Raw genomic sequence first — 24,261 nt, forward strand, 5'->3', positions numbered from 1 at the left:
TAAAGCAACGCTCTCTGTAACTGCACTGAGACTCTGTACATGTGTGGGTTGAAGACAATCAGTTGCAGATAGTGGTTGGTGACTGTTGATGGAGTTGGTCAGATTGTTACACCATGGCCGGTGAATGTTGAGAGGAGTGGTACAGAGAGTTTGTGCAGATGTGTAAATATTATTGCAACGTATGAGAAAGAACCTCCAAGGACTTGGAAGAATTTCAACAATGACTGTGAGTTTATTCAATAGCAAGTACTAGCAATCCAGTCCAACCCCATTCTGCCATGCAGGAACTCTCAATCAAAGCATCCCCGACACATCCAGCCTCTGCTTAAAGACCTCTAAGGAAGGAGACTCCACTACACTTGCACTCAGAAATGAGAAAAGTAAACATAGCAGTCTCTTGTAGACCTAAGGCCTAATGGCATTCTTACCCATTAATTAGGGCCAACCCAAAATGCTTCACTGACTGAGGACAAGATTCACTGCCTCACCATCACATAAACATTCTGTGGGCAGACGTGAGTTGATATTTGAATATGTCTTTAGTGCTAATTTTGCGATATTTCCCTATATACCTCTGCTAGGGCTGCTAATTTATTTTATTTAATTATTTAGGAACTTTCTATGCCTCCTTTCTTCCTGAAAGGAGCCCAAGGTGGCTCACAAAAACTCTTAAAACCTTGTTACAGTAAAACAATTAAAACATCACATAAAAACATGTAAATTTACAAACATTACAACTAGGGTTGCCATAAGTGAGGACCTCCAAATCGGGACAAATGTAGGACAAATGTAGGGCAACATTTTCAAATGTAGGACACATTTTTATAAAAATGGAGGACGTGCAAAAATTTGAGGTTTTTTAAAAAAATGTTAATATAAATGCATGTTTTTAGGCATGATCAAAATGGAGGACATTTTGGCATTATTCTTAGACAGATGGCAGAAATGTATTTGCCCTTGGGTTCAACTGTACTTCTCAGAAGTGTGTACTTGGGCAAGGGACTGTGGTTTTTCTTCACTGCGCATGAGTTTGTAAAAATCACAGCAAGTTACATTGGCCGTGCCTCAGAGGCTTGTTGATATCAATATCACCACCACCACCACCACCATCATCATCATCACTATAATTTCCAAGAAAGGCAGACTTGTTAGCATTCAAAGCGCCATAAATACACAGAAAATGCACTTGCATATATTTAATAATAAAAAATAAGGCAGGGTGTATATATTTGATAATAAAAATTAATGTAATAAAATAAAAAACAAGCAATAATAAAAATTAATGAAATAAAAAATAAAAAGCAATAATAAAAATTAAAAAATTAAATAAAATAAGTATTTTATATTTTTAAATATAATTTAAAAACCCCAAAATACCAAGGCAGACCTAATGGCCACTGACTTAGCTTTCCTCCTCCTCCTCCTCCTTCTCTGGCCCAATTCTGCCTTGGCCTTCAGGCACCCTTCCTCCGGCTCCTTCCTCCCCCCTCCTCCTCCCCCCCTCCTCCTTGTGATGGCTGGCGCGTGCGCGCGGAGGGAAGTGGGGCAGGCGCGCACGCGAGGAGGAAAGTGAGGCAGGCGCGCGTGTGGGGGGGAAGAAAGTGGGGCAGGTGCGCACGTGCGCGCAGAGGGAATGGGGCAGGCGCGCGCGCTGCCACTGGCCCCTACTGAGGCCTGGGCGGCGCGCAAGCCCTCACAGTGGGGGCGCGGTGGCGGCAGCGCTTCTGCCGCCCGCCGAGGAAGAGGAGGAAGGCGGAGCCGGAGGAGGAGGTGGGTTGGCGCCGCAGCAGCTGCATTAGCGGTAGTGGCAATGGCTGGAGCGGGCCCCCAAACCGGGAACAAGGCATGGGTGGGGGCCCATACCGGACCGGGACTGGGAGGGGCCCCCCAAAACCATGATTGGCACGGGGGCCGCCGGGTTATGGCAACCCTAATTACAACCACAATAAAACCACAGTACCCATCCCATATAACAAACACCCCATATAAAAAACAAAAAAACCAATATCATCATGCTAACAATATCATCATGAAGCAATATAACTAACACAGCAGAAAAGCATCTGTACAATAACAGCAGCCCAATGTGAAACACTAACCTTTAATTTTGCTTTTCAGAAATGTGACTGTTAAAAAAGCCAGGAGCCAATGTTAATAGTATCCATCCAAAATCCTATTTCAGAAGACATTTCCCTAAAAAGTGGGTCTGGCTGAAATACAGACCCTGTAGCTTGAGAAGTTCTTGAAAATAAGTTTTTGGCCTGTTACAGACTGCCAAAATAAAGCTGCTTTGGGTCTCTTTGGAGGTATGCTATTTAAATGATGCATGGGTCCTAAGAGTCCGGAGGTCACACCAAAGCCACATTCCATCCCTAAGCACCGGAGTGCAGCTTTTGGCACAGCTTCCGGATTCTTAGGATGCATGCATCATTTAAATAGCATACCTCCAAAGAGACCTGAAGCAGCTTTATTTTGGCAGTCTGTGGCCGGTTACAAACCGGCATTTGGGACGTCCGGAGGACGTCCCATTTTAAAAAAGGGGCATCTCTTCTAGACGCCCCTGGGCCTAATACGGACTCTGTCCGTACAAGATGGCGCCGGCCCTTCTACATGGCTGGCGCCATCTTTGCGTATCGGACGCTGAGCGTCCGTACGCGTCGCGTCCTTTGTGACGTAGCGAGTGCGCCCCTGGCGCCTCGCTACGTCGCAAACGCGACTCCAAAAGAAGCACCATTTTGGAGCTTCTTTTTTGGTCTGCACGGGAGCCGCGCCGTGTGGAGGCTCCGGCTCCCCCGCGGACTAACCGGCGGCGGCGGCAGACCGCTGCAAAGCAGCGGTTTGTATCCCGCCTGTAACAGGCAAGTCTGAAATGCTGTGGCTTTAAGGAACTTGAAAACTGTGATGAGAATTTTGTAGAATCTGAAGTGTGAAAATTTTGAGGCTTGAAAAAATTTGAAAGCAACTTCAATAGAACATGAGGATTGGAACTGTATGAATCCAAGGGGCTTTAAGAAGAGACATATATTTCCAGAAGTTTTTGACAAATGTTTTAAAAAAATCTTAATTTCTCAAAGTACAGGATCTTCACAACTCAGGTTTTACAAAACATACATTAATAACCATATAGGCTTTGTATTTTCTTTATATGCACTTTTATTTGGAAATACAGTAGATGCAATTTATGATTTAAATACACATAATTTATGATTATAAGGAGTTTTTGTAGTATTGCTAAACACCTTACTTTCCTTGGTAGGCCTTCCACATTTGTGCCTTTGACTTTTGTGGATTTGATTATTTGCAGATTTGATTAATATGTTCTCTCTAGGAAGTTCAAGGTCTTCCAGCGCAACTGTTTAGAAGATGACCATAGAGTTGTGCTGGAGAACTAAATGTTCATAGAGAAAAAACTTCTCTAGGCATTTGGAGGTCCTCCAACAAGATTCTATGGTCAATTTCTGCCAAATGTTCACCATAGAGTTGCACTGGAGGACCTGGAGATTCCTAGAGATGTAGTCTCTCAGGTAAAAAGAATAGTTGTTGTTTTTTATTTGCAGTCTTTCCACATTCATGGGGATCCTTCACCCTTAATCCCAGCAAATGTGGAGGGACTACTATAGCCTGCCTTGGAGTGTGGTGGACTTTCCTTCGTTGAAGGTCTTTAAAGAGAGGTTGAATGGCTATCTTTCAGAAGTGCTTAGTATATTCCTGCACAGCAGAAATATAGGTCCAAATCACACTGCAGCAATACTCCAGTTTGAGACTGTTTTAACTGCCCTGGCTCAGGGCTAGGGAAACCTGGGAACTATAGTTTATTGTGGCACCAGCACTCTCTCTGACAGAGAAGCCTCAATGTCTCACAAAACTACAGTTCCCAGAATACCCTGGCATTGAGCCAGGGCACTTAAAGCAGTCTCAAACTGGATTAGTATTTTGGACCTTAGTTATCTTAATTAAGTCCTCCTGAATGGAGGACTTAAGTAGAAGGCCCCCCGTGGCCCCTTTCAACTCTATGGTTCTAATACCAAAAATCGCTTAGGTGAAATCTTTTGCCTGCTTGAGAGAATATGTCCCACTGAACACAATGAGGTCGTTTTTCACTTCCATGAGATTACAGAGTACTATGATAACATCCAAAATGGACAAAACAGCAATACTTTTATATTATCAACCAAAATACATAAAATACATATTGCAAGTTTTTGGTGCTCCATTGGCCTCTTCATCAGGCAAAGGTGTTACAAATCATACAGGAGAAAGAAAAATTATTATTATTGTTATTGTTATTAAGCTTTATTTATAAAGTGCTGTAAATTTACACTGTGCTGTACACACAATCAATTAAAATAGATAAAATAAACCTGCTATGTAAATAATTAAACATAATACACATTAATACATCTTAACATTCAAATAATAAAATGTAGCAGACAACAATTTAAAATAACATTGGATAACAATCATGTAATGTTTGGGAACACTTCCCTGAACAATATTGTCTCTAACCCAGGAGATTATCGCACTGCGTTCTGAGAACGTTCTCATCACGTGATGAGAACGGAACGCATTTGAGTATACCGCACGTATGTGTTCCAATTGGGTTCTCAGAACGTTTAAATGTGTTCCAAATGTGTTCCAGGAGGGTACAGATATGAATGTGTTCCCAGAGAGCTGAAACGTGATGAGAACGTTCCAACAGAGGTGTGTGCGATATTCTTATCTGTTCTCAAATCCGTTCTCTCATTCCTCCGTCTCCTGATTGGCTGAAAGAATGACAGGCAGGGAGACAGGGAGGCAGGCAGGCGAGCGACTGCAGTGAGGGAAGGTGTGTGTGTGTGAGGGGGGAAAGAAGGAGGGAGGGAAGGGAGGAAAGTTGGGACAAGTGAGAGAAGAGGAAAGAAGGGAAAGAGAGAGAAAGAGAGAGGGAAACAGGGGGGCCAGAGCAGAGAGCAAGAGGGAGAGGGTCTGGCTGCTTCTGCGGAGGCCTCTAGTGTCATGTCCAGCGGGGCTCCTGTGCTGGCATCCTGCAGGAGGCAAGGATGGCAGGGATGCCCAGGACCTTCTCCTCCTTCCCTCCAGGAAGGAACCCACAAATGCTCCTCTGTTTGGAGCAACACACAAAAGCAAGCAAACAACTCCCAGAATTCCATAGCAAAGAGCCAGACAAGAATTAAAGCGGGGAGGGAAGCTCACAGGCCCCACCTGGAATATTGTGTCCAGTTCTGGGCACCACAATTCAAAAAGGAGCATGTCCAAAGGAGGGCGACTAAAATGGTGAAAGGTCTGGAAACCATGCCCTACAAGGAACGACTTAAGGAGTTAGGGATGTTCAGCCTGGAGAAGAGAAGGATAAAAAGTGATATGATAGCCCTGTTTAAATATTTGAGGGGATGTCATATTGAGGAGGGAGCAAGCTTGTTTTCTGCTGCTCCAGAGAACAGGACCCAGAACAATGGATGCAAGCTGCAGGAAAAGAGATTCCACCTCAACATCAGGAGGAACTTCCTGTCAGTAAGGGCTGTTTGACAGAGGAACAAACTCCCTCGGAGTGTAGTGGAGTCTCCTTCTTTGGAGGTCTTTAAGCAGAGGCTGGACGGCCATCTGTCGGGGATGCTTTGATTGTGATTTCCTGCATGGCAGAATGGGGTTGGACTGGATGGCCCTTGTGGTCTCTTCCAACTCTATGATTCTATGATTCTATGAAGGCACACATTACATGCGCACACACACAGGAGGCAAAAGGGTGACAAGCAGCCAAAATGGGGAATTGGGATGACAGCAGAGGACTCTTCTTTTCTAACCGGTTTAAAGAGCTGCTATGGCTGCCGGGGCTCTGCCCTTGGCCCAGTCCCCGTCCTGGCAACTTGCTTTCCTTCGGCTTGAAGAGACCTGCATGGAGCTCCTCCTTCTTCCCAACCTTGCAAAGGAGGTTTGGGATGTAACTTGCAAGGCTCATCTCTCCCCATTTCTCTTTCTCCCTGCCTTCCTCCCGATCCCTCTTTCTTCCTGCCTTCCTCCCGATCCCTCCTTCTTCCCTCCCTTCCCTCCCTCGTCCTTTCCCCCCTCTCTCTCACACACACACACCTTCCCTCACTGCAGTCGCTCGCCTGCCTGCTTCCCTGCCTCCCTGTCTGTCATTCTTTCAGCCAATCAGGAGACGGAGGCGGCTTTGGTGGAATATGTTCTCGGAACGGTTTCAGGAATCGCTGTGCGGTAAAATGCAGTTCTGATCACGTTCTGATCACGTTCTAGTTTACTAATGCAGTAATATCTGTTCCAGGAACGTTCTCATCACGTGATGATAGGAACGTTCTCAGAACGCAGTGCGATAATCTCCCCAGTTTTAAAGCCAGGTAAAGAGGTGATGATGATGAACCGTGTTTGTGGGGGAAGGAGTGATGGGGCAGCAAGTGAAAAGGGGCAGGAAATAAGACAATGTTAGAGTCACACCCCTACAATTTGTCAAGATGTTGTTATGGTCTCTCTCAGTTAACATGGTATGGAGGGATATACATACAGGCAGGCCACTCCTCCTTCTGGCGAGACAAAACGAGTTGTAAAGTCCAGGAAATCAAATCTAAATTTTATTAGCAACTCAAAAGGGTTGAGATCAAGGTTGCCTCTGTCCTGTGTGAGGCTGCCACAGTGTTTAGGCAGGGAACACTGAATTCCTCTAAAAGCCTCCATGCTTTTCATTAGGAACCTTTAGGTGCTGATCAAGTAAAACAGGCCAAATGCTGTACCATTTTTTTTAAAAAAAATGTTTAACCTTTGTTGGAAGTAGAAAAGACTAAGAGATCTGGGTATGTTTAGCCTGGAGAAGAGACAGTTAAGAGGTGATATGATAGCCCTGTTTATGTATTTGAATGGGTGTCACATGAGGATGGAGCAAGCTTTTTTTTTGTTGCTCCAGAGACTAGAACACAGAGCAATGGATGCAAACTACAGGAAAAGAGATTCCAGCTCAACATTAGGAGTAACCTCCTGACAGTGAGAGCTGTTAGACAGTGGAACACACTCCCTCGGAGAATGGTGGAGTCTCCTTCTTTGGATAGGGTTGCCATAAGTCAGGACCTCCAAACTGGGACAAATGTAGGACAAATGTAGGACAAGTTTTTCAAATGGAGGACATATTTTGAAAAAATGGAGGACGCTCAAAAATTGATTTTTTAAAAAAAAAATTCATATAAATGAATGTTTCTTAGGCATGATAAGAATGGAGGACATTTGGCATTATTCCTAGACAGATGGCAGAAATGTGCTTCCCTTTCTGGTCAAAAACCAGAAGAGGAGGAAGAGTGGAAGAAGCAGAGGAGGAGGAAGCGGAGAAGAAGAAAAGGAGGAAGAAGAAGAGGAGGAGGAGGGGTAAAGGAGGAGGAGGAAGAAGAGGAAGAAGAGGAAGAAAAAGGGGAGGAAGAGGGGAAGGATGAGGTGGAGAAGAAGAGGTGGAGAAGAAGAGGAGGAGGAGGAAGAAGAGGAAAAAGAGGAGGAAGAAGAGGAGGAGGAGAGGAGACAGAAGAAGAGGAGGAGGAGAAAGAAGAAGAAAGGCTCTTTCCCCTGCCTTGAAGCCTCCTTGGCCGGCGGAGGAGGCTTCAAGGCAGAGAGGAAAGGGTCTCCCCGAGGCGAGACCATTCGTCCCTGCCTTGAAGCCTCCATGGCTGGCAGGGAAAGCGGCAAGGGAGGGGAAAAGGGCCTTGCCGAGGCGAGACCCTTTCCCCTGGCCCTCCCAGGCCGCCTCCCTGGCCGGCGGAGTAGGCCAAACAGGGAACAAGCCTTGCTGAGGCAAGGCTCTTTTCCCTGCCTGGCGTCGGTGGAGCATCGGTGGGGGGTCCCAGGGGCAGGGCCAAACCGGGGCGGGACCATGTGGCCACGCCCCAAACTGGGAAAGTCCCGTCCCCAGGTGGGATATGGCAACCCTAGGTAATAACCAACACCTTGTATTGCACCCGGAAGCTGATTGGTAGCCAGTGAAGAGATTTTAAGACTGGTGTTATGTGGCCAGACCTAGGTGCAGCATTTTGAATCAGTTGAAGCTTCCGAACTTGGTACAAGGGTACCCCAAGTAGAGCGCATTACAGAAATCTAAACAAGAGATTACCAGTGCAAGTACCACTGCTTAAAGGTCCTTTTGGTCCAAGTAGGGGCGCAGTTGGCGTATCAACCGAAGTTGATACCAAGCACTCCTGGCCCTCGCATCCACGTGAGGTGACAACTGTAGCGAAGAATCCAGGAGTGCTCCCAAACTTTGTCCTTCAGGGGAAGTGTGACCCCACCCAGGACTGTTTGACAAATCTTCCCCGTACTTGGGGTACCTATAGCAAGTACCTCCATTTTCTCTGGATTCAATTTCAGTTTGTTTTCCCTCATCCAGCGCATTACTGACCCAAGGCAAGCATCCAGAGGAGAGATGCCATCCTTAGTCACTGTAGCAGTCAGAGACATAGAGAAATAGATTTGGGTGACATCAGCGTACTGATAACACTGCACCCCATGTCTCCGGATGATCTTTCCCAGCAGCTTCATGCAAATGTTAAACAGCATTCTTAACGCATTCTTCTGTTAATACAAAATGAAGGGCAAGAATGGGACAGTTCCACTTCACTGACGGGACAATGACAGGATCAGTGTGACATCATGTGAAAGTCTTTTATGCAATCGTGGTCAAACGCAGTTTAATAACGGGCCACTGACAGGATAAGTGCAATGTCATATGAAAATCTTCTCGAGATCACACTATAAGAATGGGAAAAGGACGGGACAAGAACGTTCCATCCCCCATCTAATAATTTCCAATGATGAAAATGTATTCGAAGCATGTTCAAAGCATGCAGAGTTTCATCCCAGATCTATTGGACATTGGTTATTCACACAGCCAAGAATGCTAATCTTTTAGAAAAACTCAGGGGGGGAAATCTGACATCAACTATCCTGGGTAGGCTTGCCATATCCCGCCTGGGGGTGGGACTTTCCCGGTTTGGGGCGGGTCCGCATGGTCCCGCCCCGGTTTGGCCCCACCCCCGGGACTGCCCCCACCCCCGGGCGAGATATGGCAAGCTATGGGAGGCTTTCCCTCCCAGCTTGAGCCAAGGCCTGCAGGGAAAGCCTCCCTGAAAGGGAGGAGTCTCTCCCCGCTTGGGCTCCGCCCCTGCCGAGGGCAGGGCCCAGGCCCAGTGGGAAAGCCTCCCTGAAAGGGAGGAGTCCCTCCCCATCTGGGCTCCGCCCCCACCGAGGGCGGGGCCCAGGCCCAGAGAGAAAGCCTCCCTGAAAGGGAGGAGTCCCTCCCCGCCTGGGCTCCGCCCCCGCCGAGGGCGGGGCCCAGGCCCAGAGGAAAAGCCTGGGAGGCTCCTATTCAAATGCAGGACACAAAAAAAATGTGTCCTACATTTGAAATTTTTGTCCTACATTTGTCCCGGTTTGGAGGTCCTGATGAATGGTAACCCTAATCCTGGGTTAAGTGGGGGGTTTGTCAGTTCCCCCCACCAAACTTAATCAGATAGATTCAAAATGTATTTGAACAACAAAGATTCAACACAGATTCTACCTGGATTATTTCCACTGTCTGAATAGACCCACAAAGAGTTTAGCAGACGGCCCAAATGCAGCGCTCCGTATCACTCGAAAGGTTACTCCATACTATCCTCTGCCTGCCAAGTTGAAGAGCCCTCCCCCCGACCTCCATCTTGAGGGGAGAGAAGCAGGCAGGAAACAACAGGCCTCTGCCTGCCAAGTTGAAGAGCCCTCCCCCGACCTCCATCTTGAGGGGAGAGAAGCAGAGTTTTTGTTTTTTGTTACTTGCTTTGTTGTTGTATATGCATATGTATGCTGTAAACCGCTTTGATCGTAGGAAAAGCGGTATACAAATAAATCATATTATTATTATTATTATTATTACTACCTTGTAGTCCTGGACAGCCTCTTCTATGGGAAGCATGGTGTAGGCTCTGTGGTCCTTGGATCTATCGCACACAACGCAGATGAGGCCTTGGTCATCTTCGCAGAAGAGCTTGAGGGGCTCCCGGTGTCTCTCACACACTGCTTTCTCTCCAGACGTCTCTTCTGCTTGCATCTTGTACCGCTTGGCTACTTCGGCCACATTGGCTAGTTCCCTGTTGGGCCTGAAATCCCTCTTGCAGGCTTGCCTTCGACAGTGAGGGCAGCAGAACCGTCTCTTGGCCTTCTCACAGCATTCTGTGATGCAATGCAAGCAGAAGTTGTGCCCACACTGTATGGAGACTGGGTCTTTGAAATATTCCAGGCAGATGGAGCAAATGGCGGCCTTCTGGAGCTCTTCCATGGGATTGTCCACTTTGTCCATAACTGGCCTGACTGTTTATCTGCAAGCAACACAGTGAGACAGAAACAAAGTTTAGGATATCCACCCACAAAGGAGGAGGAGCAAAGAATGCAACTTCCCTCTCCAAAATCTCCCTTCTACAGTTTCACTTTTGTGATGTCCTGCCAGGACTGATTGAAACTTTCCCCTGCATTTTCTTTCACATTGGTTCAGGCCTTAGATTATTTTAGTGTAGAAAAGTCATTGTATTAGTTTGTGGGAGGAGCTGTAGGTTTCCCCTGCATTATTTCCAGGTTTGGTTTGCCCTTTCCCAGCATGCTCTGCTGTAGCTAGAGGTTTTTAGTTGGGGAACAGTCTTTGCTGAGAGCAAGCAGAGAGCTGTCTTTTGGTGGCAAGCAGGCCCAGACAACCGGAAAGGGCATTTCTTACACCTCAGCCAAATTAGTTACCAACTCAGCCAAATTAGTTACCAACTCAGCCGAATTAGTTACCATCAGCAAGAAAATAGAGGAATTCAGGAGCTGAAAGACCCTGCACCAGCTCCATTGAGTGAGGAGAGCAAACTACATCGGACCCAGAAAGATGTCGTCTGGAAGAAAGCTGAAATTGTAAAGTACCTTTTGTTTAGAGCTGGGGAGGAGAAAACTCTTTATTTTTGTCCTTTAAATTAAATTTCCCCCCTTTTGAACTTTACATTCAGCTTCAGAGCCTTTTTTGGGTAAAGAGTTTGATCTCACCAGGGTACCGGCGTTGCACACCCAAACCTGCCACCACCTTTAGTTGGGTGTGTCTTCACAACTTTCAAACAAGCTCTGGAACCACTGAATTCCTGCAATGTTGAGCATCCCGCATTTAAAGCTTCCCGCAAATAAAGGCCTGTTACAGACAGCCAAAATAAAGCTGCTTCGAGTCACAGTGGAGATATGGTGTTTCAATGATGCATGCGTCCTAAGAGTCCAGAAGCCACACCAAAGCCACACTCCAGTCCTTAGGGCTGGAGCATGGCTTTGGTGCGACTTCTGGACTCTTTGGACGCATGCATCATTGAAACACAATACCTCCACTGTGACTCGAAGCAGCTTTATTTTGGCTGTCTGTAACAGGCCAAAGTGAAAATGGCAAGTGGTTGCGTGAATGATTATCACATGCAGTTGTGCAAATAAAGTGATATCAGAAATGCACTGTCGCTGAAATGCCGAAAGTAAAAAATGTGTGTTAAGCTTTCTTTGTGACTACTTTAATGGCAGGTGTTGTGAGACGTGTGAAATTGTTTCGCATAATTACACAATTTTTCTGGGATATTCACGGGATAAACTCCGGATCTCCTTCATGTGATAAACTCCCATGAGAGATAAAGCAAGAGGAAAACTTCCTTGTATGCAGTTCCTGCATTCATTTACATTGGCTTATTTAAATATAGCTGTATCATACTACTAGCAGCAAACATCACAGAGCTTGAAGGAAGAAAGTGCAAAGGCATGCTTGCTACTGAACATAAGGAAAACAAAAATAATGACCACATATACATAATAAATAAATAATAATAAATAAATTTTTTATTTATATACCGCTTTTCTAAAAAATCAAAGCGGTTAACAACAAGTGCAATTCACAACAATAAAGCAACCTCAAACATTAAAAACATCTACATCAGGGGTAGGCAACCTTTTTGAGCCGGGGGCCGGGTTGCTGTCCCTTGGACAACTGGGGGGCCGAAACAGTGGGGTGGAGCTTCCACCCTCCGGGGGCGGGGCCACGTGCTGGGGGTGGAGCTTCCACCCTCCGGGGGTGGGGCCACATGCTGGGGGTGGAGCTTCCACCCTCTGGGGGCAGGGCCACATGCTGGGGGTGGAGCTTCCACCCTCCAGGGGCGGGGCCGCATGCTCCGCCCCCGGAGTGATAATAATAATAATAATAATAATAATAATAATAATAACAGTTACTAGCATGGAAACTACTAAAATGCAATTCAGAATAGAAGGGAGAAAGCATGCACCACTGTCTCAACCCAGAGAAGCACCAGGAGCTGAAAGGAGTTTTTGCAAAGAAACCACCAAGGGAAATAAATAATAATAATAACATTAACAAGTTACTACTAAAATGCAATTCAGAATAGAAGGAAGAAAGCATGCACCACTGTCTCAACCCAGAGAAGCACCAGGAGCTGAAAGGAGTTTTTGCAAAGAAACCACCAAGGGAAATAAATAATAATAATAATAATAATAATACTAACAAGTTACTACTAAAATGCAATTCAGAATAGAAGGAAGAAAGCATGCACCACTGTCTCAACCCAGAGAAGCACCAGGAGCTGAAAGGAGTTTTTGCAAAGAAACCACCAAGGGAAATAAATAATAATAATAACATTAACAAGTTACTACTAAAATGCAATTCAGAATAGAAGGAAGAAAGCATGCACCACTGTCTCAACCCAGAGAAGCACCAGGAGCTGAAAGGAGTTTTTGCAAAGAAACCACCAAGGGAAATAAATAATAATAATAAAATTAACAAGTTACTACTAAAATGCAATTCAGAATAGAAGGGAGAAAGCATGCACCACTGTCTCAACCCAGAGAAGCACCAGGAGCTGAAAGGAGTTTTTGCAAAGAAACCACCAAGGGAAATAAATAATAATAATAACATTAACAAGTTACTACTAAAATGCAATTCAGAATAGAAGGGAGAAAGCATGCACCACTGTCTCAACCCAGAGAAGCACCAGGAGCTGAAAGGAGTTTTTGCAAAGAAACCACCAAGGGAAGTAAATAATAATAATAATAATAATACTAACAAGTTACTACTAAAATGCAATTCAGAATAGAAGGGAGAAAGCATGCACCACTGTCTCAACCCAGAGAAGCACCAGGAGCTGAAAGGAGTTTTTGCAAAGAAACCACCAAGGGAAATAAATAATAATAATAATACTAACAAGTTACTACTAAAATGCAATTCAGAATAGAAGGGAGAAAGCATGCACCACTGTCTCAACCCAGAGAAGCACCAGGAGCTGAAAGGAGTTTTTGCAAAGAAACCACCAAGGGAAATAAATAATAATAATAACTACTAAAATGCAGTTCAGAATAGAAGGCTAACCCCCCTCCCCTAAGGAAGCAACCAACCAACCTCTCTCTGGCTTGCTCTTGCTCTTGCTGGCTCCTCCTTCCTCCTCCTCCTTTCCCTGCTCTGCTATTCATAAGGAGGAGGAGGGCGGAGGGCAAGGTGGAGCCTGATGCAGGCCTGCTGCAGCCCCTGGAGCCCTGTTGGAGTGCTTGAGAGGCTGCACCAGGCCTCCTAATGGGCGCCGCCATTTTGTTTTTCAAAATGGCGGCCAAAATCTCGCGTGACCTTTGCCATCCTGAGGTCACGCGAGACTTCGGCCGCCATTTTGAAAAACAAAATGGCGGCCGGAGCGGCGCGAAAACGCAGGAAATCGGCGGCAATCGGCGGCAGGACTGCGCAGGGGCCGGCAGGAAGGCCTTGGCGGGCCGCATCCGGCCCGCGGGCCGGAGGTTGCCGACCCCTGATCTACATCATCTCATAAGCAACAATAACATCAATAGTAATAAAAACCAAAACACATGACAGCTCAACAATGCTGTCTGGAGGAGAAGGGGGGCATCACAGGAGTCAGGAGTCAGGGTATGCCTGCTCGAAAAGGTGTGTTTTCAACCCCTTCTTGAAGCGGTCTAAGGAGGTGGCCAAGCGGAGCTCATCGGGAAGCGAGTTCCAGAGTTTTAGGGCCGAGCTGGAGAAGGCCCTCTGGGTGATGGTAGCCAATCTGACCTCTTGAACCTTCAATAAATGCTTCCCGGCAGATCTGAGTGTGCGGGGCGGATTGTATGGGGAGAGGCGGTCCTCTAAGTACCCTGGGCCCAAGCCATTTAGGGCTTTATAGGTGATAACCAACACCTTGTATTGCGCCCAGAAGCGAATAGGCAGCCAATGAAGGTCTTTAAGGACTGGTGTTATGTGACTGGTCCTGGATGTGCCAGTGACCAGTCTTGCTGCCATATTTTGCACCAATTGCAGCTTCCGGGTATGGTACAAGGGTTGCCCCATGTCGAGCGCATTGCAGAAATCCAAACGAGAGGTTACCAGAGCATGTACTATTGTTTCAAGGTCCCCCTGACCCAGGTAGGGACGCAGCTGGCGTATCAGCCGAAGCTGATAACAGGTGCTCCTGACCGTTGCATCCACCTGAGATGTTAGGTGGAGCGACGAGTCAAGGAGCACCCCCCGACTGCGTACTGAGTCCTTCACAGGAAGTGTGATCCCGTTCAGGACAGGTGGAAACACCGCCATCCCTGGGCCAGGAGAACCTATCACGAGCACCTCCGTTTTCTCTGGATTCAGGCTGAGTCTGTTTTCCCTCATCCAGCCCATTACCGACTCCAGACAGGCCACGAGAGGAGAGATGCCAACCTTGGTCACTGCATCAGTCGGAGAAATAGAGAAGACTATTTGGGTGTCATCAGCGTACTGATAACCCCGCGCCCCATGCCTCCGGATGATCTCTCCCAGTGGGTTCATGTAAATGTTAAAGAGCATGGGGGACAGAATGGCTCCTTGAAGGACACCAGATGTAAGCGCCCTCTTATTGGAGCACATGTCCCCCAGCTGCACCATCTGGAACCTCCCGGAGAGGTAGGAACGGAACCACTGGAGCGCAGTGCCCCCGATTCCCAACTCTTCCAGGCACTCCAGAAGGATACCATGGTCTTTGGTATCGAAAGCTGCTGAGATGTCTAAGAGAACTAACAGGGACACGCTACCCCTGTCCATGCCCAGACGAAGATCATCAACCAAGGAGACCATGGCAGCAACCCCGTAACCCGCCCGAAAACCGGTTTGAAATGGGTCTACAAACAAACAAACAAACAAAGGGTTTTTTTAAAAAAAAGTTTGACATAAGGTTAGTACTCACTTGGAGTAAAGGAAATGTTGATAGGTGTTTCTGCCCCAGTTAACCAGAAAAAGTTTGTACAGGAGTACATAATTGCTATACTTTCCCTAGAATTACCCAATTCTGCCCAAGAGCTTCTGAGGAAGTGCAGAATGACTTTCCCTTGTAGAAACATGTTTCCTCATTCACTCAGAAACATATACACACACACACACACACACACACACACACACACACATTTTTTCAATAGTCGGATGCAACCTTCATTGCTATGGTTCTAGTTTATGGAATCCTGTGATTTGTACTTTGATGAGATAGTGAGAATTCCCTACTAGGGAGATTTAATGGTGTGGTTCATGGCAGTGAAAGAAAGCTTTGTATCATTCTAAAGTTCTTCACAAAACTACAAATCCTGGAATACTGTAGAATGGAGACATGGCAATTAAAATGGTATCAAACCAGTATAACTGTGGTGCAAATATAGTCTAAGGATGCCATGGAATCTGAGGCCCTACCTGTCCAAAACCAAATTCTATTTTCATGGTCTATGGCTACAAAATGGTGCCAGGCACAATGTCAGCTCATCCATGTTCCAAAGGCGTGGAGTTCAATGGCATGACATTGCTTACATGGATTTGTGTCTGCACAGCATAGCTTGACGACACACTTGTTGACTACAGTACTCTGCAAAAGGATGGGGAAACTGGGGGTGCTGCTACACTGTAGAAATAATCAGCGGTGAAAGGCAATAGCGTAATCTGTTCTGGGAGCACTGTTCCCTCTCTACACTCTCATCCATCCTTAGTGTGAGCACAAACAGTGATGCCTGCTGGAATTTTGTACATCCTTGGGCATAATTTTCCTTTGCTTCATTCTTTAAATCCTTTGTTATATGCCCCTATGTTTTTTCCTCGACTTATCCACAGGTCATATTAAAATCCATAATTTTGGCCCTGAAACTTGCCCTCAACCTATACATGAGGTTGATTTATAGTTGTGTCTGGTAGTTGTTAAAGTGGTGTCAAATGGCATGAATTCTTCAGTGTAGCAGCAGCCTAGGAAAAATCCTGCCTGAAATCATGGAAAAATGCTGGGCTAAGTGGACCAATGGTCTGACGGTATAAGGCGGCTTCCCATATTCCCGTGTTTGTAGCTGGTTAAGGATTTTACCTGAGAAGATGAGAGGAATCACAGCCAGTTTCAGAGCAATGCTTCCCGCCAGCAGAATTCCCAGGATGATTTTCCACCAGAGGAATAGGAAAGGAGCTGTGAAATTAAATTTTGTGGTCAAAACACAGCAGAAACCAGTATGGTGGCTTCTGGGAAAGGTCATAGGCATGTTCATAGGATTGCCTACAGTTTTGGGAGGGCTTTTGGAAAGAGAGTCCGATAACAATAAGTGAAGTAGGGTTGCTGATGGTGTGGACGTCTATAAAAACAGTGGGGATATGCAAATACGCCAAGTGCATTCCCATCATCATGGGGGATTCTGTGGGTCAAAGTAGCTGAAGACATCTGTATTAGCACTTGTTCTCCACAATCCTGGGGTCTTTACACAGTTATAGCACTATTATTTCACTTTAACAGCATGGCTGTGTTCAGTAATATCTTAATCAGAACCGATAGTTTAACTTTTTAAAAACTTTTGTTTCATATATTGTTCTATCAGTTTTAACTTATATTGTAACATACTTTGAGAAGGCATTTTGGGATAACGGTGAAATATCAGTCATCAAACAACAAACAACCCCATGCTGCAGCACAGATGCACAGCAAAAAATAGAACCACCCGGAGCAGCTTCTTTTTTGCAACGCCGGAAGCAGGAAGGTGAGACGCCATGATGCCACTTCCTGCCAGCAATGTCTAGTTTCTGTATGGCAGTGGCGGCATCATAGCATCCCCTGTATGGATGGGAGGCCACCTGAGAGGGAGTTCGCCAGGCAAGTCCAGTTCCATCAGGACTAAGCCTGAAGGAAGGAGACTCCGTCCTCCACAACTGCCATCTGACGGCCTGAGAGGGAGTTCGCCAGGCAAGTCCAGTTCCATCAGGACTAAGCCTGAAGGAAGGAGACTCCGTCCTCCACAACTGCCATCTGATGGCCTGAGAGGGAGTTCGCCAGGCAAGTCCAGTTCCATCAGGACTAAGCCTGAAGGAAGGAGACTCCGTCCTCCACAACTGCCATCTGACGGCCTGAGAGGGAGTTCGCCAGGCAAGTCCAGTTCCATCAGGACTAAGCCTGAAGGAAGGAGACTCCGCCCTCCACAACTGCCATCTGCCGGCCTGAGAGGGAGTTCGCCAGGCAAGTCCAGTTCCATCAAGACTAGCCTGGAAGAAGGAAGAGCCCTCCCTCCAATCCATCTGCCTTGGTCCAGGCCTTAGAGGGAGAGAAGAACCACTGGACCTCATCCCCTTTCCCTCCATCATTCCCTTCTCCTTTTGTTTCGTGTCTTTTAGATTGTAAGCCTGAGGGCAGGGAACTGTCTGATTAAAAATAATATTGTAAGCCGCCCTGAGAGCCATTAGGGCTGAAGGGCGGGATATAAATACCTAAATAAATAAATAAATGATGCTGGCACTCGTACGTATTAGGGTTCGGGAGCGTGCGGTGGCTGCATGCTCCCAAACCCTAATATCACCACCACCACGCCACAAAGCTAGAAGAACTCTTTCAACAGTGGAATAGATTGTACAACGCACCTGCTCCATACACTGGCAGCCATACGCGGCTTTCAGTTTACGCAAAAGCCGTGCTGCAATCTATTGAATGGTGCACGCGCCCATGGCGCACATGTACCATGCTGCTGTGAGGGGTCCAGAATGCATCCCCATGTAAGGCAAGTCTCCACTGTACTGTTGTGGGGCTTTAAGTGGAGGTTGGATGGTCTTCTTTCAGGAGTGCTGTAGTTGTATATTCCTGCATGGAAGGGAGCTGGACTAGATTATCTTTATGATCCCTTCCAGCTCTAATAGTCTGTGAGTCCATGGAATCCTGGAATATTGTAGTTTAGTGAGACACTCAAGCTCCCTGGCTGAGAATTCCAAACACTCCTTTCATAAACTTCAAACTCCCATGATTCCACAGGATGGAAACATGGTGGCTAAAGTGAAAGATAGTGCTATAATTGTCTAAGATGTTTTTGCACTGCCACTCTAGTCAGACTGAGCCAGCAGTAACGGAGAGGGATATTGAAAGATGAAATCCAAAAACGTTGTTGGTCATTGCTGTTGTAAAAAGATGCATGATATTACAGACCTCTACCACATTCCTTTTTCTTCCCTCAGCTGATAATATATAGTTAGCGTTCATGATTTTCTATATGCTTGTTGTTGTGTCCCTTTAAGTCATTTCTGATTTATGGCATTCCTAAGGAATTTCCTTGGCAACATTTCTTCAGAGGGTTTTGCCAGTACCTTTCTTTTCAGACTGAGAGAGTGTGACTTGTCCAGGGTCACCCAGGGGGTGTCCATGGCTGAGCAGGGATACAAATCCCCAGTCTCCCAGAGTCCTAGACGAACACTCAAACCACTACACCACATTGACTCTTTTCATTCTGCTAAACTACACTTAAACTCACACAGAACTGAAGATAATGACTGATACCTTGAGTTGTACTAGATGGTGTGTCCAGTTCATCTTCTCCCAGGAGCAAGTTCTGTCTGTCTCCTTTCAGCTTGGTCCATCTTTCCATCCATACAAATGTTAAAAGGATTTGAACAAAAGAAAAAGCTCAGGATGGTTTAACAAACACAGTTGTTGTTGTTGTTTTTTAAAAGAACTAACTGTGTTACAAGGCTGTTGTACATGTTTCCTCATGTATGTACATCAGCTTGTGGAAAGTACTGAGTTCCTTAGAAACAATGGACGGACACCCAAAGATGAAGTCAGCAAGGAAACTGGGCTTGCGATATTAAAGTCATGGCCTTGCTCCAAGGATGGCAACATATAGCTTTGAGATATGTCAATGTACCACTTCAAGGATTCTTTTGAGTCTTTTTTGTTTGTTTTAAAAAGTGCTTGCCTTCATGATTTCAGTCCCCTAGGAACTGACAGTTGTGTGGTGACAAGGAGAAACAGCATTACTTGGAATACTGTGATTGCATTTCAGCATCATAACTATGGTTCAGGGGAGATGGAAGATCTAGCCCATTATCTTTTAAATGTAAATATTTATATATTTATATGAGGATCCTAGGGGACAATTCTGTGTGAGCTTTTGAAAGCAAAGGCAGGCTACTTGCAGCATGACACTATTTGTGATCTGCTGGCAGACAGCTCTAAACTCATTACTATTAAGTTGCTACTTTTGTTGTAGCTGCCCAAAACATCCATATTAAATTTATAAAAGTAATAATTGTGAGTTGTAATGGGGACAAGATGTTGTAGGTGGAATGGTACATCAGTTTGTTTTGCCACTGACCAACTGCTACCTGATCTCTTAAGGGTTTCCCTATCTCTGTTTATAAGTTAATAGGTTGTAGTCTAGCAAAATGTATGGCCATTGTTTGTAATATTTTGTAAGGGTCATTGTGCCTTATACAAATAAAATGAAATAATTAAATGATTTCAGCACCATAGTTTAAGAAAGATAATGATAAGCTGGAAGGTATCCAAGGCAGGGTGAGCAGAATGCCAAAAAGTCCAGAAACCAAAGCTTGTGAAGAATAATAGTTCAGGGAGCTAGGTATCTTTAGCTTGGAGAAGACGGGGAATGATGTGACAGCCCTCTTTGAACATTTGGAGGTTGTGATGTGGAAGAAGGAGCTTCCTTTCTAATACTTAAGAGGCTAGGACCCAAACCAGATGATTAAAATCACAAACATGCAGCTTCCAAGTAAACATTAGGGAAGACTTGTTGTAGGCAAGAACTGTCCAATAAGGAAGCAGGCTCCCTCAGAAGGTGAGGGACTCTGTTTCTTTAGCAGTTTTAAAAAGATCTTGGAGACCCAGCTTCAAATCTTTAGTCACTTGTGCAGGCTTGGTTTAAGTAAGTGACTCCTACATAGCCTAGTCTACCTTGAGAAAAAAAGTTGCCTAGAAGCAATCTCATTGGGTTGGGGAACTTTTGGAAACAACATGTTTATCTAGCTGGGATTTGTTTTCTGGCCTTCAAGAATTCTGAATAAATATATCAGGGTTGGATAGATAATATCAATTGTCCTGTATGCCCTTTAGTACCTTAGTCGCCTCCTGAAATTGTATTACAAAAATATATCATGTAAAACAATTCCTGAAAAAGGTGAACCTCTAATTATACAACTATTGTTATTATTATTTTATTTTCTTATATCCTGCCTTTCTCCCAACATAGAGGCTCAATGCAGCTAACAACAACAACAAAAATGAATTTCTTACCCACCTCTCCCCAAGGCTCCAGGTGGGTGGCACACAACATAGATTAAAACACATGAAAATACTTAAGCACATTAAGCTTAACATAAACATAGGACACATGAAAATCAGTTAAATTCAGAATGGATGCTTTTGACCAAATGATCTAAAAAGGATGAATTAAAGTACTGGACTGTGAATCCTGTGAAATTCTACACATATAGCAGCTGTCTCTGCACGCATCCTGTGCTCCTTAAAATCACACTAGTCAGTCTGGCTCCAAATGTTGTTGTAGATCCATGCAAAAATTGAACCCCTGCTGTTTAACTGCTGAATTCAGTACTGAGGCAATAAAACCACCCAGAGCATCAAATTTCAAATTTGGAAATTTGGAATGGGAGAGGTCTGTCCAGCATGAGAGGCACACTGTTTTAATTTTCTCATATAAATATATATTCCCACTTTTCCCCAGGGACAACTTGAAGGCATAGAACAATAACTTCAGAGATTATGACACAGAGCAATGGATGGAAGCTAAAGGAAAAGAGATTCCTCCTAAATATTAAGAAGAAAGTAAGAACTGTTCAAAAGTGGACTCTCCTCTAGGTGTTTTTAAACAGAGGCTGGGTGGCCATCTGTTGGGGGTGCTTTGATCCTGTGTTCCTGCATGGCAGACGGTTAAACTGGATGGCACTTGGGGATTTCTTCCAACTCTATGAAAAAAGAAGGTATATCCACACTGCATAGTTATAGTACTTTGATTCCACTTCAGCTACCATGGTTCTGACAAGGGAACCATGTTTTTCCTCTGTGTCTTTTATTCAGGAAAACAGGAGGTCCACCTACACAGCAGTTATAAGGCACTTTGATCCCACTATTACTGCCATGGATCCATCCTGTGGAATCTTGGGATTTGTAGTATGGTGAAGGAATCTCAGTTCTCTAGCACACTCCTTTGAATTACAGCATTAGTGCTCTCCGGTAGAGAATTCACAAAATTACAAATCCCAGGATTCTGTAGTAAGACGCTAAGACGGTTAAAGTGGCATTTGTTGTTGTTGTTGTTGTTCCTTCTAGTTGTTTCCAACTTATGGTGGCCCTAAGGCAAACCTATCATGGTGTTTTCCGGGACTGAGAGTGTGTGACTCATCCAAGATCACCCAGCAGGTTTCCATGGTGAAGTAGGGAATTGAACCCTGGTCTCCAGAGTTGTAATCCAATACTCATCACACTGGCTCTGTAAAGTGGCGTTAAACAAATATAATTATGTAGTATAGATATACTCTTTACTCTACATTTTAGGTTTCCAGTTTTCACTTTGTTTCTGTCTTCAACCTAAACACCAGGATTTAGGGGGAGAGGGAATCACTGCAGGTCATTTGTACCTGTCAGCCCAATTGCAAAGCAGCAAAAGGTGGTCTTTGTGATTTGCTGTTAACTGCCTTCGGCATCACCTCATGGCAACCCCATGAAGACCCTGTCTTCAGCTGACCTGCAAATTCAGGCCGGTGACCTCCCTCATTGACTATCCATCTAGCCCAACCTGGCCACACCTTTGCAGGTAAATGGGTGAGACTGGGGTCGATTTGTGTATTTGTAGGCCTTTCTGCTACCTGGGCCAAGGAAGTAAGTTCTCCCTCACTTCCTTCTCTCTCATACTTTCACTCTTTTTCTTTCCAACTTCACTTTCTCTAATCCATATTCTCTCTCTCTCTCTCTCTCTCTCTCTCTCTCTCTCCCCTTTCCTTTGCCTTTCCTCTTTCTCTTCTCACCCTTCAGGGGATTGGACTGGATGGCCCTTGTGGTCTCTTCCAACTCTACGATTCTAGGATTCTGTGACTCCTTCCTTCTCTTAGCTGCCCCAATTTGCAATCTCATTTTTCTTTTGGACTTCTTGTCTATTTTCATGGCCGTTTTAAGTGCCTTCTTAATTCGTATGTGTGTGTGTGTGTGTGTGTAAATATATATATATATATATATATATATATATGCGCAATATGATTTTTGAAACAAGGGGAGAGGTGGTGTGTACCCTGAAGTCATTGTTTAATAACAAAAAAGTTATTTTTTAATTAACATTTGATTGTTTGAAATTTGTCATTTAAAAACAAAAAACAAAACTGTACCCAAATCACTCTTAATAGTGATCTTTGCATCAGGGGAGCAGGACTACTGTTGCATCTGTACTGCAGAAATAATGCAGTTTGGCACCATTTTAACCACCAGGACACAATGCTATGGAATTCTGGGATTTTTAGTTTTGTGACTACAAATCTCAGAATTGCATAGCACTGAGCCATGGCAATTAGAGTGGCTTTGAATTGGATTATTTCTGCAGTGCGGATGTAGCCTCTGTGAGGTGACAGAGAATTTGGGGATGCCCTGTCAGCGTAACTGCTGGGGTCCAGCAACCCTTGTCAGCAACTCAAACGAGTCCTGGGGTTAAATCAGACCCTTGGAGCAGAGCTGGCAAATTTCCAGAAGCCGAAGCGTGGCTCCCAGAGTCCAATTGGGATGACAGCAACTGGATGTCTTCCAGGAACTGCAGCAATGCAGGAACCTCCGGGGACAAACAGCAAACCGATGCTGTAGCTTCTTCTGATAAACCACCAGAGAAACAAAAATCCCCAAAGTGCTCTTTATTCACAGTGCTATAATACAAAACTAGATCTCTAGAACTCCAAAACATACCAATCCAAACTCCTACTTCAAACCCACACCCACCCTTGCAACCTCTGGGTTTATATAGACTCCAGACCATGTGGTCTCCCAAACCCAGTGAGTTCAGGTGTGTAGCCATGCCATGTGTAGCCAGGTCATCTTTATCAATGACCTGGACGACAGCATTAAGAGCATACTTATCAAATTTGCAGATGACACCAAATTAGGAGGAATAGCTAATACTCCAGAGGACAGGATCAACATTCAAAATGACCTGAATAGACTAGAAAGCTGGGCCAAAGCTAACAAAATGAAATTCAACACAGAGAAATGCAAGGTACTGCACTTAGGGCGGAAAAATGAAATACACAGATATAGAATGGGAGACACATGGCTGAATGAAAGTACATGTGAATGGGATCTAGGAGTCCAAGTAGACGATAAGTTGAACATGAGTCAACAGTGCGATGCAGCAGCTAAAAAGGCCAATGCAATTTTAGGCTGCATCAATAAAAGTATAGTGTCTAGATCAAGAGAAGTAATTGTGCCATTGTACTCTGCTTTGGTCAGGCCCCACCTGGAATATTGTGTCCAGTTCTGGGCACCACAATTCAAAAAGGACATTGAGAAACTGGAGTGTGTCCAAAGGAGGGCGACTAAAATGGTGAAAGGTCTGGAAACCTTGCCCTATGAGGAACGACTCAGGGAGTTGGGGATGTTTAGCCTGGAGAAGAGAAGGTTAAGAGGTGATATGATAGCCCTGTTTAAATATTTGAAAGGATATCATATTGAAGAGGGAGCAAGCTTGTTTTCTGCTGCTCCAGAGAACAGGACCCGGAACAATGGATGCAAGCTACAGGAAAAGAGATTCCACCTCAACATTAGGAAGAATTTCCTGACAGTAAGGGCTGTCCGACAGTGGAACACACTTCCTCAGAGTGTAGTGGAGTCTCCTTCCTTGGAGGTCTTTAAGCAGAGGCTGGATGGCCATCTGTTGGGGATGCTTTGATTTGGATTTCCTGCGTGGCAGGGGGTTGGACTGGATGGCCCTAGTGGTCTCTTCCAACTCTAT

General features: G+C 45.2%; 1 protein-coding gene across 1 annotated transcript in view; it reads right to left on the reverse strand.

Annotated features, from left to right (window-relative positions):
- LOC149321068 (zinc finger protein RFP-like) overlaps window positions 1–24,261 on the reverse strand; it is a 115,040-nt gene that overhangs the window by 13,894 nt on the left and 76,885 nt on the right. Inside the window, exon 2 of the mRNA XM_089515290.1 lies at window positions 9,896–10,334. Coding sequence (XP_089371416.1) covers window positions 9,896–10,315 — 420 coding nt within the window. The 5' untranslated portion in view covers window positions 10,316–10,334. The remainder of the gene's footprint in view (window positions 1–9,895; window positions 10,335–24,261) is intronic.

This window comes from Sceloporus occidentalis, unplaced genomic scaffold (assembly GCF_023333645.1).
Source record: "Sceloporus occidentalis isolate IW3139 unplaced genomic scaffold, rSceOcc1.0.p SCAF_1, whole genome shotgun sequence".
NCBI lineage: Eukaryota > Metazoa > Chordata > Lepidosauria > Squamata > Phrynosomatidae > Sceloporus > Sceloporus occidentalis.